The 17689-nt window shown below is 37.2% G+C and overlaps 3 protein-coding genes and 1 long non-coding RNA gene across 14 annotated transcripts in view; 2 read left to right on the plus strand and 2 right to left on the minus strand.

The window, feature by feature from the left end:
• LOC105687325 (tubulin-folding cofactor B) lies at positions 1 to 1779 on the plus strand. Its single transcript, XM_020853148.2, has 6 exons — positions 1 to 375; positions 461 to 604; positions 689 to 776; positions 863 to 1054; positions 1144 to 1216; positions 1325 to 1779. The coding sequence occupies exons 1-6, from the start codon at positions 256 to 258 to the stop codon at positions 1440 to 1442; spliced, it is 735 nt and encodes a 244-aa protein (XP_020708807.2). The 5' UTR covers positions 1 to 255; the 3' UTR covers positions 1443 to 1779.
• On the minus strand, positions 1458 to 4121 carry LOC105687324 (pleiotropic regulator 1). Its single transcript, XM_012402884.3, has 10 exons — positions 3955 to 4121; positions 3671 to 3777; positions 3453 to 3574; positions 3092 to 3378; positions 2880 to 3029; positions 2602 to 2796; positions 2407 to 2525; positions 2150 to 2329; positions 1903 to 2056; positions 1458 to 1630 (listed from the first exon to the last, which is right to left on the minus strand). Exons 1-10 carry the CDS (start codon positions 3961 to 3963, stop codon positions 1571 to 1573), a joined length of 1383 nt encoding a protein of 460 aa, XP_012258307.1. The 5' UTR covers positions 3964 to 4121; the 3' UTR covers positions 1458 to 1570.
• The window catches only part of LOC105687322 (syntaxin-binding protein 5), a 25433-nt gene continuing 11162 nt past the window's right edge, over positions 3419 to 17689 (plus strand). For 3 of the 11 annotated variants that reach the window (XM_012402875.2, XM_048655737.1, XM_048655735.1), the window contains exons 1-15: positions 3419 to 3576; positions 3678 to 3791; positions 4546 to 5551; positions 6704 to 6801; positions 7618 to 7800; positions 7898 to 8032; positions 8889 to 8952; positions 9091 to 9295; positions 9390 to 9465; positions 10296 to 10450; positions 11607 to 11898; positions 11988 to 12231; positions 12310 to 12575; positions 12668 to 12854; positions 16045 to 16870. In XM_012402875.2, coding sequence (XP_012258298.2) covers positions 5432 to 5551; positions 6704 to 6801; positions 7618 to 7800; positions 7898 to 8032; positions 8889 to 8952; positions 9091 to 9295; positions 9390 to 9465; positions 10296 to 10450; positions 11607 to 11898; positions 11988 to 12231; positions 12310 to 12575; positions 12668 to 12854; positions 16045 to 16870 — 2851 coding nt within the window. In that variant the 5' untranslated portion in view covers positions 3419 to 3576; positions 3678 to 3791; positions 4546 to 5431. Of the gene's footprint in view, positions 3577 to 3677; positions 3792 to 4215; positions 4366 to 4545; positions 5552 to 5648; positions 5814 to 5902; positions 6034 to 6703; positions 6802 to 7617; positions 7801 to 7897; positions 8033 to 8280; positions 8432 to 8888; positions 8953 to 9090; positions 9296 to 9389; positions 9466 to 10295; positions 10451 to 11606; positions 11899 to 11987; positions 12232 to 12309; positions 12576 to 12667; positions 12855 to 16044; positions 16871 to 17689 lie in introns of those variants that run through there. The other 8 variants (XM_048655738.1, XM_048655739.1, XM_048655741.1 and 5 more) reach the window with 6 other exon arrangements.
• On the minus strand, positions 5779 to 10283 carry LOC125501051. Its single transcript, XR_007278560.1, has 3 exons — positions 9958 to 10283; positions 8286 to 8398; positions 5779 to 6057 (listed from the first exon to the last, which is right to left on the minus strand). It is a non-coding gene; the product is annotated as an uncharacterized LOC125501051 (long non-coding RNA).

A 17689-nucleotide genomic window follows, 5' to 3' on the forward strand; every position in this document is an offset into this window, starting at 1 on the left:
CAAGTTTACATACCGACCAGAAGTGCGCGCTGGTCACGCGTTCAGCTGTCAATTAAAACAAAGGTTATCCAGAAATTCGGACTGATGAACTCGCAAATGTCAAGTTCTCGTATCTCTCAATTTTATTACCGGTAAAAGCCTGATGTAGTTTCCGTCTTGTGAATCGTGATAGTGTACGAAAGTTATTAGAAAATAATAGGTATTCTATATTCTGATCTGAAAAAATTTGAGAAACGAAAATTTTTTCTCAAAACGATGACTACCTACACTGTAGTAACCTCAGACTTTGTTAATTTAAATATTACAAATTCTGGACAGCAAACTTGCTGCGTAGAAAGAAGATTTCAGAAGGGAATCACCCTCAATGATTTTAAGGTATTTCACTTTGTGTCACATTTTTTATGCTCTGGCGATCAAGTCCGGTCTATTGGAAATTCATATGTAACATGTCTGTCAAAAGGGTAAACTGGAACTTCTTACTGGCGGGAACTCGGCCACAATGAAATTGGAGGTCTATGATAAAAATGATAAACTTGTCTGCAAACCAGATGAAGGTGACCGTTTGCTTGGCTCATATCCAATCGACGATGGAATGAGAGTTCATGTTAGTTATTTTGTTGTGTTAATTATAAAAATTATGTATTCATTGTCGGGATCATACATCTTATTATTTCTAAACTTCTTACAGGTAATAGACAAGTGCATCCGGCCGGATGATGAGACGGCACAGGTAGACAAGTTTGAACTGTCCAATACGGAGTACGCTAAAAGATCTGGTAATTTACACAATCGCATTTAGAAAGTGATCCAGCATTATCAAAGAAGTATGAGTGTTTGATGCTAAACAAATTTATTATGTTAGATACCGTCAAAGCATTCCTAGAACGAAATAAGTTGGGAAAATATAATGAGGAAGAAATGAAACGTAGGGAAGAAGAAAAACGGCTAGAAGAAGAAGCAGATGAAGCTGCAGCAAAAGCTTGCAAGGTTGGAGATCGCTGCGAGACTCAAGTACCAAATCAGCCAAAGCGGCGGGGCACAGTCATGTATGTTGGTGAGTTTTTTTTCCTTAGCCTCTAAATGTCTCAATTTTACATAGTCCCATCTCGTCTGTCATACTTGATCATCTATTAATTTCATTAGGTACAACTGAATTCAAAAGTGGATGGTGGATTGGTGTAAAGTATGATGAACCCTTAGGCAAAAACGATGGATCGTGAGTTTTTTTATAGCAATATTGCAGAAATCGTATAGAAACGTATAAGAAGCCCTTGAAATCACTACATGCATTTGTGGTATAAACATATCTGCTTCACGTTTTCAGAGTCAAAGGTAAAAGATATTTTGATTGTCCCCCAAATTATGGTGGATTTTTGAAACCGGCGCACGTGAAGACTGGAGACTATCCAGAAGAGGATTTCAACTTGGACGAGGAACTTTAGGAACACACCAGGCAATTATTCGTAAGAATTGAAGATTTATTTACAATCATTAATAAGCAAATTATTAATCATTGTCGTCGCTTTGATTTAATTTTCACAAAACGAGGATGCTTAATTTATTAAATTCGTTAATATTTCCTTCGCTTGATGATGTCGGGCCGCCAATTAATCGGATGACTTTCTTCGGTCTGTAACATAATAATCAAGTTAGTCATATTATAAAATTGTCATTTCAAAAATCTATACTTGAAAAACCAGCTGAAGTAAATTGTTTGAAAAAAATTTCTATACTCCCTAAATAAACTTTTTTCTAATAAAAGAAAAATTAAATAAACCATCCGCTTGTATGAAAAATAGTTTTTCTCTTGAACCAAGTTACGAGAATCAATATTATTTTGAAAAGTTCCAGAAGCTTATTTTTTTCAAGTATTATTTTAATTCGAAGAGATGTAACACATGCCGCTGTGTCATCTTCCTTGTAAACTTTTATCGTTTTGTCGGCTTCGGTGGTAATCATACGAGTCCCAGACATGTCAAATGTGATACTGAAAACTCCAGCTTCACTATCCATTGAACCAGGTTGAACAGGCGCTTGGAGCCTCTGGAAGTTATACCTGCAATAGAAAACATCACGTTCAAAGTATTTTTATACGGTAAAAAAGGAATGCATGTGTCAAGGATGACATTCAAAAAACCAGTAATCTTACCCGGTTCTCCAATCCCAAAGTTGCATCGTTCCGTTATCTGCGCCAGAAACCAGGACACCGTCAGGATTCACAGCCAAACAATTAACAATCGCGTTATGTCCGGACAGATTCTGTATGAATTTTCCTTCCGGACATTTCCACTGTTTTATGTTATCTGGGGAGGCTGAAGCGAACATGTACCTATAAGCGAATAAGACTCAGACTAATTAATTCCGCAGTCCGATAAAAAAGTGTAAAAAACATCTGAAAATACGTACAACGTCGGATGGAAAACAACAGATCTAACGCTTTTCTTGTGATTTGTTAAAGTTGCTCGAGATTTTCCAGCAGCCAAATCCCACAAACGTATGGTGCAGTCGTGGCTACCGGTGATGACCTGAAAGGATGGTGTGGTTCTAGATCCTTAACACATACGAATTTTAATCCTTAATTCAACTGATTTTGTATATCACCTGTGGCTCCGCTGCCTGACATATTACACTAGCCACCGTATTGGTATGACCTGCCAGTGTGTGAACGTTCGCTTTTGTTCTCATGTCCCAAACTCTGGCAGTAGAATCTCTGCCCGCGGTTACTAACACATCGATATTAGGATGCAACGCCATAGAATAAACCGCCGACAAATGACCGTGATAGTGTCTGATAACCTGTTTGAAAAAGTTAAGTTTTTTTCTAGCTTTAGAAATCTTGATATATCTAAAGTGGATCGGAATTCTCCGACTCTTTTTACCTTATTATATTCTAGATCCCAGCATTTAACCTGACGATCCTCTCCGCAAGAAAACAAATACGGATGCCTGTGTGAGACGGCAAGTCCGCGGACACTACTTATGTGCCCAGTGAGGGACACTTTCAATTTACCGCTAGCGAGATCCCATATCTGAAAGAAGTCCGACAATTTATTGGTACCAAATCAAATGCCGTAATTTTTTTTTTCTTTACCTTAATAACTCTGTCTGCCGATCCAGTTGCGAACCAATCATTTCCCGGTTCCACAGCGCAGCATCTAACCCACCCAAGATGCCCGCTTATTACTCTGTATAATTTCCAAGGCGCGTGCCAACGGGGTTTTGCAATTGTTGGAGCCTTTTTTGGTGGCAAGTTAAGAACTAATGACGAAGTACTGTTCGAATTATTTGGCATTGCTGAACCAGATATCAAAGATCCAGCTATTCCAGGTGTGTAAGGCACAATTGCTGAGGAATTGTTACTGCCATTGAAACTGTCATCTGAAAATACCAAGTCCCGTAAATCTCTGATTCTGAAAGTTTTTGGATGAGAGACTAAATATCAAGGCACTTACCTCCTGGTGGTGGAGGGTCCGAGTTATGATCATGGCTGAGTTTGAGATGATTATTCTTTCTAACACGATCAAAAACAAGGGCATAACTGTCTTTAGATTTTATGCCTTTTTTCATTGATTCCCTGTAAGTATAAATCGATATTAAATCATTGGAGTTTCCAATTTATCATTGGACAGTGAGAGATTGATATAATGAATAATTTCCAAACTCTACTTACGTCGTAGGATCGATGGGAGGCAGAGTGCCCTGATTAGACAAAAACATATCATGTGTACGTTTCAATGATCGAAAGACCAATGTATGGACCGAATGGCGTTGGACGTCCTGAACGATGAAAGGTACAAGTGATAAGTTTCAACCCTTATTTGTGGGTGAATATTTTATAATTTCATGCTTGGTTTTAACAATCTTTATCAAAGTAAATGAATTCCCAGTAAAATTAGCTTCATAGATAAATAGGTTTCAAGAATTTCATCGAAATGATTTCATCTCGTCACTTACCATGGTCATGATTTCAAAAACAGAAAAACCGCTGAGAGATAATAATGCAATTGGACTTTTAATTAAGAATTTTCGAATTTACTAATTACTTGACAGCGGAGACGTGTTTATAACCAAATAACCAGACGCTTCGAGATTACGCCATAAGCAATAACAATCGAAACTTGATGAATGATCGAAAAGTTTGTCACAAACGATAATCGATTTCTCTTCAACAATGGAAGATCAAAAGATCGACTTAACGGACCGGAAGTTCTGATTTCAAACTATAAGTCGTCCTTGAAGTTCCAAAAATCGATACTAGTTCAAATTTGAGTTTGGTGCCATAGTTTTCCATTAACACCTGAAAACCCGTGTGAAATAAATATTCTCTCCTCGTGATATCAGGATCCAGAAAGATGCAGATGGAAGGTAAACTAAAGTAAATATTGGCCAGGTTTTCTTTCGATTGCAGCGAAGATAGTGAAACGGGAGTGAGCGTCTGGGAAAAGTAAAAATGGCGTCGCGCATGGCGTAATGGGTTCCTTATATTTGAGTAGAGAATCGATTCCATTTGGTTGTGTTCGTGTCCTGAAAACGTTCTCTCTCCAGGTTATCATTTGGAAATAGAAGAGCTCAGCTGGCCACGCGGTGGCAGTGACGAGGACCAAAAAGCAGCAGCCTGCCTGTTGCCAGTTATTGATCTGACAGCAACACCGCATTGCCGTTGAGAGTGGGATTATTGTCACGCAGTTTATCGCAGTTCAGAAGAGGAAAAATAAAAAAAAACGTTAGTGAATGAACAATTTTTAAACAAAATGTCCGAATTACGTGTATATAAATACAAAAAACAAACGGTATTCTCGGGTCGTTGAATATTCGCAAAGAAAAAGGTTCTCTTAAATAAAATAAATATGCTTAACATTATCTGTAACGTTTTCGTTACAGCTGCTGAAGGCCAAACGTAAATGTTGCAATTTCACGTCTGCAAATAAATAAAATCAGCTAGTAAAAAAATTGGCATTATCAAAACGGACTATACCAAGGCAAACCGGACTGACATTCAAAAAAAGTTAGAACCTCTAAAAATCGTTAAAATCCAAAAAGTATCCTTCTAAAAAACGTTGAATACAAAAACTATAATTGTTTCAATTAAATGAAGTGATATTAGTACAGCATCTGGTGTCACGTACGTCACGTATATTACATTCTACGAACATATTCGAAACGAATCTGAGCGCAGTCAACAAAAAAAAAAAACGTATAACAGACATCCAGAGAAGCGCGATAAAAAAAATTAAAGAGTTGAACAATCAAAATTAAGGGAAGAAGAAATATTTCCGACCATTTAAACGAAGAGAATTTTAACCAAAAGTCGGTATAAATGTCATCGCGTTTATTAACTATATCCTTACCCTAAACTGGAACGCGGGCATTTTAACCCCCTCCTTCCCTACTTCCCCCGGTTCCTAATAAAATTTTCATCGTTTAAAACACGATGAAAAAGTTCACATTTAAAGGTGTTCTTGACGGGTTTCGTTCATCGGTTAGTCAACAGGTGAAACCGGAGCAAGAAATCGTCGAAACACTTCGGCCCGATCATTTTAACGTTAAAAAGGTAAGCTGATCGTTTGTCCTTGATTTATCATAATTTTTTTCTTTATTGAACCCTCTCAATTACCCCCCGCTTAATTAATCTACTTATTTGCCTTCAGATCCTCAACCGATCGGACGCAATTAAATTTGCAATTAAATCTTCTTTTTTTGACTTGTTCCTCTCTAATGTCAATATTTTCTCCCTGGATATCCGATGTTATTAATTATGAAACAGGATCGCCTTAAAAATACGCTTAAAGGTGGTTTTTATTTTCCAGCTGTACGTACGTACATAACAATAATACAATTATCTACTATTTATACAACTTAGATAATTTGGCATAATCAGCTGAAACATGATACACGTTTTCAGAGCCATGGAAATGAAGTAATAATGACAACAGAAGAAAAATTAATAAACCGAAAATATTTTATTGATCGATCGTGTTCATGCTGCTTTGTGTAATCACGGTTGCAGGGGGGTTGCTGCTAAAACATTCCAGGGTATCGAAATTTTGTTGAGATTATCTGTAGCAAAAAAATACATACATTCATTCCAAACGAAAACAATAATAATGATACTAACGGCAATAGGATGATGATGATGATAAACAATGCATATGATACGTAGGTACAGGTTGAACATTTTCTTGATCCCTGGGGGAATTTTTCACTGCGCCCCCGAGAGATTAATATTTTTATTCAGTTTTTTCATGTACCGATGATTGAAACGAGGCATTATACATTATACAAACAGAGATACCTAATCCGATGGATGCAATTTGGAACGGTTATCTTTGATCCCTTTCTCATGTATTTCTCCCCGGCCATTCGCTCTAAGGATTGTGAAATTCAAATCCATGGGGCTCAGCTGCTTACGCTGGGCCATTCCACTCGATAAAGTTTCGCATGTTGAGAAGGAGACATTCTGCAGGAGATTAGGATTAGGTATACCGGAAATTAACGGACATTTATTCGATAGAAGCAGGAAAACAAGGAATAAAAAGGAAAAAACCTTGCCGAAAAGACTTCCACGATCGAACGGCAACTTGGAAACAAGACAGAAGTAAACTTCTCAGGATTTTGCATGAGAAGCCTCGACTGAGGGGAACTATTAGTTCAGTAGTATGATTTTAATTAATTAATCGTTTGTTCTCTTTCTTTTTTGTTGCAGACCTTCAGGCACGGTTTTCCATTTCAACCGACCGCTATCGCATTTGACCCTATTCAACGGCTACTAGCGATTGGTACAAAAACAGGCTCGCTGCGAATGTATCCTTAATGAAAAAAAAAAACGAAAAGAGAAAAAAAATAGATGAATAAATAATGAAAGAAGAGGACAACGGAACAAGATTTGGGTCACGCGTACTTTTCGTTTTTAATTATATTCACGTGAGATTCAGTTTCTAACGTTGCGCTAATAATTGAGAGAATATTAAAAGCAACGTCTGTAGCGCTTCCTCAGATCGATATATTCTCGTTTCCCTCTAATGTTTAACTCGCCAGGAACGCAGCACATATTTTTTCTCGGCGGAAAAAAAAGGAGAGAGAAAGAATAAATCTCTCTAGAAATATGCATAATCGTGTTTGCGAATAATAATAAATTTTGCATCAGCTATTTTTGCTTTTTTTAATTTTTCTTTTTCGTTTCCTCTGGTTAAATTTTTAGTACACACGATGCGTATGTACTTACGAATTTCTGAAGCAATTTTTTTTTTCTCCACCGAGACAATAGAGGGGTTTTTTCCATTTTTTGTTCCTCTTTTTTCTTTTTTATCGGAAATTCAAAAAACGAAAGCCTTTTATGTCTTGCTTTGTACCAGTTCAAGCATCACCGATCCTTTCCACAGATTCACGAGCCATTTAGGATCAAGGGCTCTTCAAAAGAACTCGCGATTCTCACGCTCGACTAACTAACTACTCTGTTATAATCTCTGGCAACTCTTTAGATATTTTATATTCGAACAGAAATATTATACGACGGGGTTTACAATAAAATCTGAAATTGGAATTATCTTCATTTTCTTCGATTTCAGCATTGCTAATTTTTTGTATATTATCTTAACAAAAATAATTGTTGATAATCAGTTTGGGAAGACCAGGTGTCGACGTTCACGTAAGACACGATGGAGACTCAGCTGTACTTCAAATACAGTTTCTTGTCAACGAAGGAGCCCTTGTTTCAGCCACTGCGGACGATACTTTGCACTTGTGGAATTTTCGACAAAAAATACCACAGGTTGTGCAGAGCCTTAAATTTCAACGAGAAAGGTTAGAGGAGATCGTGATCGTTAAATTACTTTTAATGTGCGAATTAATGTCCTTTTGGAATGTAACATTTTATGATCAATATCTTATTAATTTACAGGATAACTTTCATGCACCTACCACTGCAAAGTAAATGGCTTTATGTTGGAACCGAACGAGGAAATATCCACGTCCTACATATCGAGACTTTCGTCTTATCTGGCTATGTGATAAACTGGAATAAAGCTATAGAAGTGTGAGTAAAATTTTATCGCAGAATAATGGCGGATGAGATTTAACAATTGAGAGTTATAATAATTGAAACATGTTCCTACCTTGATGTTGATCGGTGTGTTGTGTGTTAGAAATTATCCATCGTTTAGAAAGAGAGGGAAATGTATAGAAACAATAGATGTTGAAAGAAAACTTGAATGAAAAGTAGCACAAGCTCGATATTTCCAATCCTGTGACAAAAGTTATTATCATTATTTCTCTCGCTCGTTTCTCACCGTTTTCTGAACGCTGGAAACCAGCCCAAGCTGCTACGCTACAAGAGTAACCAAAACCACTAAGAAATTGTGACTCGAAACAAGCCCTTCTTCTTCTTCTACTTCTTCTTCACCTGGAAAATCACACTGACATTATTATGCCATGAGTATGTTTTCACTTAATCTTTAGTAGGCCACTGGCAAAAAACCCTCATTTTTATATTTTTATAATCCTGAAAACAAACAAACTTTCCCGCCCGTTCATAGAATGTGGATATCTATAATATTAGTGAGTATGTCGCAGTAAACTAAAAATATTTTCCCGCGTAGATACAGCCCCAACGTTGTGCAGATCACCCAACACCACAATGTACACGTATATCTGACCTCTCTTTTGAAGATAGTTTTTTTATTTACTTTTTTACATTTTTTCGACATCCCTCTTGCCCTTATAGCGTGTATCATTACTGTCTAACTATGTAGACGTTGATACGTGAAACCGCTTTTACAAAGATTAAGACTCGCTAAGTAAATGCCTTTTGGAAATTGGATAGCGGATATAAAAACATGATTTTAATGTAAAAAACGTACAAACTCCACTCATGCGTTATTTTATATTTTTAGGTCGAGGAAAACCCATCCAGGGGCTGTCATTCACCTGAGCGATAATCCTCTCGATCTAAGCAAGGTAATGTTGAACATTTCATTTTGCCAGAGAAGTAATCCACGAGTTAGTTCCGGTTATCATTTTTTACCGCCGATTTTAATCCCGATAGGATTTCAAGTTTAATGATATTTTTATTTTTTTTCCCACTATCATTTTAAGATGTTAATTGGATACGAGTCTGGTCAAATAGTCTTGTGGGATTTGCGGCTGAAAAATCCTGACTACAGATGCCAAACCACAGAGCCCCTGAAATCAATATCATGGCACCACGACGGTAAACAATTTATGTGCAGTCACACCGATGGTTCACTTTCAACTTGGGCATTGCGCCAACTAAAACCCATAAACGTGACGCACCCTCATGGTGAGTAATTGACCGCTTACTACGGGATTGATGATGGTCGTCTATAAATATTTTGATCGTCGGTTCATTTTTTTTTATCTTTCTTTCAAAACAGCTAAAACTACCAAAGACGGTGTCCCCGAACCTTGCAAACCGATTCAGAAAGTTGAATGGAAGATATCAAGATCTGGGTAAGATTTCAGTCTCTAACTATAATAATACCACCATTACCACTACTTCTACTATAACTGCTACCACTAATAATGATGATGATAATACCTCATAATATTTTAACGACAATGAGGATTTTTTTCTTCAAAAACCGATTTGAAATCAAAGGACCTTGTTAATTTTGCCGTCACATACGTGTATTTGGTGACGTTATTTCCAGAATTTTTGAATTCAACTGTTGACGTTCCGAATGAAATTTTTTCTTCTATTAAATATTAAGAAATAGTGAATAACGTCGGAGCTGTTCGATCAATGACGGCCAATTATTTCACATGGAGCAAAAAAAATGTTTAAAGCAAATGAAATTTTGTTTGTTGTTTATTTATTTTTTTTTTTTCTGGTTCAAAACAAATTAAACAACCAACTGCGTCAGCTTCCGAATTATAGTTATGACGTAACAATAATAATACCTATAATTGCACCGCAAATATACACGCACTGAAATAACGCACCTGCTTTTAACGTGATAGCACAATGCTGCACCGACTAATTATTCTGACCCCCCTAACTTCTATGTCAGGAAAAAAAATTCAACTTTCAAAGAAACAATTATACGTGACAATTAATGTTACCCGTATTTATTATCGATACACATTGCACACGAGAAATATTGATAGAGTTTATTCAAACTGCGTAAACTACGTTACATACCATTTGGATCGTAAGAAGAAAAGAGAGATAAAAAATAATGTATATTTTTATCCTTATGTTACCAGTACTACCTATCTGCCTACCTACTCTCGAATACAGATGAGGAATAACATATTTTTATATTGACCTATTTTTATAGGGAAGCTTACGTTATATTCTCTGGAGGACTAGCGTACGACACAACAGGTCGAACACCGAGTATTACTGTCATACAAGGCAAGACCACGACGGTATTAGAAATGGAACATAATGTCGTGGATTTCGTAACGTTGTGCGAAAGTCCTTGGACCAGCGGTATGACATATAAAAGTATACTAAGTAAATTACACAGAAATCACTTGATCAATACATACGAAAAAAGAATCATCGCACATTATATCTGGGTTCTAACTGAACGAATGAAAAAAAAAGAAGGAACGTCACTTCACATTACATTACATTACATTACACAACACGGTTTAATATCAATTATTGTCTGAAATCGTGGATTCACTTTTTTCAATCAGACAACATTTGCCATCTGCATGTTCCATATGGATTTTTAAAAGGTCTTGGACTCTGATAGGAACCATGATAATTGTGTCGTCCGCTTAGCATTTTAACGCCTGGAATTTATGACCATAATTTTTATGTTCCACTGTCGGTCACCCATGTTTTTTCCATATATACATATATTTCTTATAATTGGTACATGGTTAGGCAGTTGATTAACTGAAAATGCAGTATTATTAACCACTCCACAATTACTTATGATGCTATTGAAATTTGAAACAAGCTCGTATGAAAATATCATGTGTTTGTATGATAATCCAGTTTTGAAAATCCTTTTTGTAATATCACTGCAAATTGCACGATTGTAGTTTTGCACGTTTGAATCTGAGCACCGAAGATTATCAAACACTTGACAGTCTTTGAGGAGGGTCTCGGGATTTCGATTAAACTTTATCAAAATAGGAAGAATGATTTTACAATATTCTTATGGTTTATGCCATACATTGTAGTATCCTTTTAACCAGCTCGACAGTATAATGTATGTTTATGCACATGTTATATTTATCGGCACTTCGTTTCACTACAGCTTCCTAGTTGCTTATAAATGATATGAAGTAGACACACGTATCCTGAATAGTAATGTGGTTTGTTCGCAAATAATTTTTATCTAAAGAAAAAAAAAAAAAAAAAAAACTTTGAAATTTAAATTTGACTCATCGTTCGATGTTCGTTTTAAATCTCGCTGGATGTTTTTTCGAATGGAAAAGAAATAATTAGATCATCTAGAATCGTACAAAGTACTGGTCGTACTATTTGCTACGTATTTTTTAGTCCTCCGATAATTTTTCGATTCTCACTTAGAAACGGTTGATAACATTTATCGAATTATTTACTCCGTTTGAGTCTGGATAAATGACGAAAGGATTCTTTGTTGAAATCTTCTTTCTTTTGACGACAGATTTTCAGGACCCGTACGCCGTCGTGGTTCTACTCCACAACGACCTTGTCGTGATAGATCTTCACTCTCCGGGATTCCCTTGCTTTGAGAATCCATATCCGATGGACATCCACGAGTCTCCTGTAACCTGCTGCGCATACTTTGCTGACTGCCCTTCGGACTTGATACCCGCTTTCTATTCCGTTGGTTCAAAAAGTCAGAAACGAACGGGTTTTAGCGAGAGCGATTGGCCGATATCCGGAGGTGAATGGAGCCCGACTTCGAGTAGTTACAACGAGATCGTCCTCACCGGGTAAATATTTTTTAGCCTTTTGCCAAAATTTTTATCAAACTTTGTCAAACTGATCTGAATTTTCATGAATTTATTCTGTTTTAAAACAGCCATGCCGACGGCAGCATAAAATTCTGGGACGCTTCGGCCGGTACGCTTCAAGTTTTGTATAAATTAAAAACTGGAAAAGTTTTTGAGAAAGCCAAAGCGCGAAGTTCCGAGTCGGACGAAGATCCTCTGGCCGTACAGCTGATATTTCTCTGTCCGGAGAGTCGAAAGTTGGCCATCGTTGGCTCCAGCCGATACGTTATTCTCTTTCAGTTCAAAAAATCTGAAGACCAGTCGGAGATTGTTGTGAGTTATCGTCAGTTACTAGGAAAATAATGAAAAATTTCAAGTGTCGTAACGAGAAATGTATTCTTCCTGATTCAGACCCTGGAGATCCCTAGCGCGCACGAGTTTTCTGCCGAGACGGAGTGTTCCCCGGATTACGAATACCCTCCGAGAAGCAGCCTCGCAAATGAGGGAGAAGATTTGAGAAACCCATCCCTCGAGTACAGTTTTCCGCTGAAAGTCAAATCTGGACCACAAAGACGGGCTCCGGGATTCCAACCGACGATGGTCTGTCTCTCTCCGTGGATCAACGGAGAGCAACCGGGAAACATAAATGCTTTGAGTCTCAACTCTTCTTACGGCTTGTGAGTGTCGTTCGCTCGATTTCAAGTGTCTGCTTGCGATTTTCGAGGGTCCGTGGCTCAATTTTCTTTCGTTTCTCTTGTGTCTGTGGTAGAATGGCTTACGGTACCGAGACCGGGCTAGTGATTGTGGATATAATTCAGAGGTCTCTACTCTTGATCGTGACGACGCAAGATCTGTACGGAAGCATGGATCCCTCTCAGCGCTCGCTACGGAGTCCGAAGCGATACGACGAACGACGAGACAACGAGGACAAAGCACGTAGTCCCAGCGTTGACCAGGTAAAATATTTTTCTCTCAATACTCACGCTGAGGAGAATATTAGATGATCTGTTGATAGGATGAGAAATTGACTAGTTGCGCGACTTGTTTACAGAGTATGTGACTTAGGTGAATCATTGTCAGCGTTTAATTAAAAATGGGGTGTTTAGATATCTGGAGGTCAGAAATTAGACGGACTATTGCATTTTGCATTCGAAATAGCCGTCGATGCATCAATTTTAAAGCACCAACTGGCTTTCATTCAAACTGTGTGCGAACAGGTATGGCGAATCTGAGACGCGTTGAAAAGACTCTAGTCTTTTTCAGAAATTATTTCAAAAAAGAAAACTTATACTCGAAAATCAGAGGGTCAGGAATTTGCCGTACCTGCATATTCTCAGCTGGAATCGAAGCCAATTGCACTTTCTTGCCTGGGACTCATGGTCGACATATGTCATTAGTTTTTTAGCAGGCTAGAAATTGTCGTAAATTAGAAGCAACACTTGTCATTTTCGGTGTTGATCGCTCGGTTCGTCAAACGATTGATGTATCAAATGATGTCCGGAGTAGTCGCAATCATCAAATTATCGGTTTATTGAAATATTTTTCTGCACCAGCATCAGCCATTTTCAATATTTTTGTTTCATTCGCATTACATTTCGTTGTCTCGATCGAACAATTTCAACGCGTTACATCCTCAGAACATGCGTATCGAGCCTTTGAGCTTGCAAAGTTTTTTGCCATTGCCATCGTCATCTAGCTCGCCATCACCGCTGTCATTTCTCCATTATTTTAATCATTGTTATATCGCCACTCCTGATCCTTTTTCACGTAGACAAAATATACCGACATTAACAACGATAAAACTGACCGTGATACAGGTAACTCCTTTTTATCTTTGGATGAATATTATTAAAAAAAAACTCATCATCGTTACCCGGAAACTACAATTTTTTACTGCATACTTTTGCTAATGGTTTCATCAGTTTTATTCTCCATTATTTCGATACTCGTGTGCATTTTTCACATTTCGTCAGTTTGCTTTCGACGAATCGAGACCTGATTCGCGAATAACTTGGGAATAAAATTTGAAATAATCGACTGATTAAGCTGTTTTACATGCTCATGTTTTTCTTCTCGTTACCTGCAATTTTGGCTATCGAATCGTAGTCAAGGTAGATGGTCGGAAAGCAAGCGAACTGTGTGCTTACACCAGCATCGATATGAAATATACGAAGTTGAAACAACAAGTAAAGTTCAACTAGCTCTTAACAACTAGAAGTTTGTAGTTTTGGTTTTGGTTGCACAAAGTCGTCGAAGCCAGTGCTTTACCTTGACTTAAAACGAGATCTCTGTATTTCACATCGATGTTTGTAAATGATCTGTTTTATATTTTTCTTGCGTTACTTCACAACTTATTTATTTATTCTAAATGTTCATTGGTTGTTCGGCTGTTTTGTGTCTAACACAGATGAATCATAAACAATTTAATGAAAATTCATCGCCGTACCTTTTTAACAACGACATACCGATAATGGAAGATAATGGAAAGCATGTGATAAAATTAAAAATTTACATTGCGTAGGTTCAAAAATTGTAAATATTAAGGTAAATTTAAAAAAAAAAAAAAAGTTTGAATAATCGTTTTTTTTTTTACGGAAAAAAGGAACATTAATTCTCATGTTGCACGATGGAATTGTTGCGATGATTGTTATTTGAAATCATACCAACAATCCCTGATTATACATACCTATAGTCTTTGGCTGTCCACGCACACCGTACAATATGACGGTAGTTTCTTCATTGACAAAACGTTTTGAAAAATGGTCGCTTAAAATCGATTGGAACGATAAATTGCAGCAGGGTAAATAGGATGTGTTTACAATTACTACTGTGCAAATGGCTTGTTTACTCGTTTTGTATTTGGCCTTGAATGAAAATAACATAACAAAACTTCCTCCCGACGATCATCGATGCCCATGTTGACGATGGTGATTATTATTGAGAGGGCGCGTCTCGTTACCCACGAGCGATGATTCCGCTGTTGATAATTTCGTCATATCGAATCAAGAAGTCAAAAAGAAATAGAAGAAAAATAACAAAGAAGCTGAACAGACGATGAAAGCTCTGAGAACTACAGAAGGAAACCAATACGGTTTACAATGGGAAATACTTACTCTACTCTGCAACTACTGGGAAACAGGAGAGCGAATATGATGAAAACAGAATGCCGCCTCAAAAATTTCCAGGACATTAACTACCAGTTGTAACTAACGATCTCAACGTCGATCTATCGTCGTCAAATTGTGAACATCAATGTTTGAATAAGTCTTGTCCTTTTTTCTGTTTATCAACACGAGTGTCTCGCACTTGAGGAGCTTTTTGTTTTCCGATTTTTCCTACGTTCTTTTATATACTATGGTATAAAAAATGTTTTCCCCTCAGTGCACTTCTTCCCAGCTGTTCCGTCTTTTTTATTGCAAGGCACCAGCCCTTAGGTCTAGGAGATTGACTTTTTCTATTACCTCTTGTTTCTCTTCTCTATCATTTTATTACTCTTTCTTTTTTATCTCTGGTGTTCAGTTTTCTTTTTTGTCTGGTTGCATTTTTTTATATAATTTTGTTTTCTTTTTTCTCCCTGCAAAGCTTCAAAACGCGAAACCAAATAGTCGCGATTTTTTACTCTACTATTCCTACTCAACAAACGATACCTATTCCGGAAATGACAAGTGACCGCATATTTGCGACATTTTCTCATCCACCTATGTACGTACAATACCTAACGTAATTATCATTTTCCCACATAGAATTTTATCTCAAAGAGAAACCTGCAGCTCTCTTCTCTAGCGTTAGCATGAAAAACTCATTAAGCATGGCGTAGATTGTGCTCAATTTCTAGGTCCTGAACCTGCGGTTCGATCGAAAAATGTAACGCTTTGGCGGAGAGCCGAATTTTTTCAAAAGTAGTTCATTTATCTGCGGCAAACTTGACGGATTTTCATTCTCTTTATTTCCAAAAGTACATCATCGCAAGTTCGAAAAAACTGCCCGCTGTTGTTACATAAGAAAAAGGAACAGCTCTTCCGATAATCAAATTTTAAATGTACACCTGCCCATTATCGTCATGAGTTTTTTTTTTATTTTTTTTTTTTCTTCTTACTTTTGTTATCTCCAAACTGATTTTATGCTGCACAATCCATGATGATATAGATTCAGTACGTTCACAACGAGACAAATGTTGGTTCTGAGCCCGTACACGTTTCTTCGGATGAGACGACGACGGGATTGGGGAAATCTTCGACGCCTGCGTTGCCTTTGTCGTCTACAAGTTCAACATCGACTCGCGGCGGGGACTGCGGAAGCGACAACGACACCGAGGAACAATCCGGAGAGCAAAGTGGAAGGAAAAAAACATCCTGGAAAGGTTTCAATTTAAAACGTCAATTAAGTAGAGTTGATTTAAAGATAAAAACAACTTTTGCGAGTGGCTCACAGTGTCCAGTCCAACAGCAACAGCCTTCGATTCACCACCAAAAACGACACTCCGTTATTTCTCACGGGCAAAGCGATTCGGTAGCCGCAAGCTCACCACCGACCGATGCTTCCAACGAAGCGTCGTCCTTGTTCGCCTCTTGTCCACCGCGTCACGAAATATTCGAAGAAATACCCGAGACCGGCGAGCCGACAGAAGTTCAAGACAAGGATAACGGTGGCGATAACAATGGTGCTAATTGTCCAGATGAATCCGTTACAACTTCATCCTCGGTTGTAAACGAATCGTCGAATATTTCGACCGCGGAGGAATCCCTCGAAAGGCCTGACGACCTCCCCTTATTCCTCGATTACGAAGTGATGCCACCGATAAGGCCTAAGAGGGATGTAACTAAAAAATGGCACCATCAAAAGAGAGAAAACCGTTTGCTCTCCGTACCATATATTAAGTACCAGAAGAATGAGGGAAATTTTTCAGATCTAAGATCAAAAGAAGATGGGGCACCACCCCCTTCGTTTGCTGGGAATTTGATGAGAAGATTCAGTAAGTGTTTACACAGCTTGTATGTAACTACAGCAGTACTGTCGCACGTACGTTCGACTAGCGAAAACGCTCTCTTTGATATACGTTTAACGTATCAATATTATTAATTAACATAATGTATATATACGTGTGATAACGTATAACATGTTATCAGATATTTTTGAATTGCACTTTTATATATATATATATCCATATACATTACTATCGTACATTAGCGGTTTTTCAAAAATCAACAAAATCAAAAGGAAAGTTTTTTTCTTGTTTTCTTTTCAATATAATTACATTTCAGTAGTTCATCGTAGCGTTAATAATAATTATTGCCAGTTAAATGATTTATTTAATTAATTCGTTGTGATTTTATTTATTTTTTTTTGTCCAAATAATCTGTCCCCTCGAAGCGCGGTACAAGGTAAAATTATCGAAAAATTTACCCATGCGTGAATATCATTATACATATATACCCTATATAATTTGAAAAATGAAAGATAAAAAGAAGAGCAAAAAAGATTTTTCACTTTTTTCTAACATCCGTGGTAGAAATTTTGGTGTTTTTTAGTATTTATTCGCTTATATTAGATAATCGCGGGTACTTATACCTATACCTATACGCGCTCAAGCGGCGTCCTTTTTTGAATTTAAAAAATTAACCGATGTTATTTATTTATTTATTTATTATTATTATTTTTCTTCACCTGCTATACATGATTACGGAAGTTTTTTTGAAATGGAAAAAATACCCCAACTGCAACTGCAAATTACAGAAGAAAAAAAAATTGATAAATTAATCAAGTATTCGTTCCTCGCAATCCTATTTACGCT

This window comes from Athalia rosae, chromosome 5 (assembly GCF_917208135.1).
Source record: "Athalia rosae chromosome 5, iyAthRosa1.1, whole genome shotgun sequence".
In the NCBI taxonomy this organism is placed as follows: Eukaryota; Metazoa; Arthropoda; class Insecta; order Hymenoptera; family Athaliidae; genus Athalia; species Athalia rosae.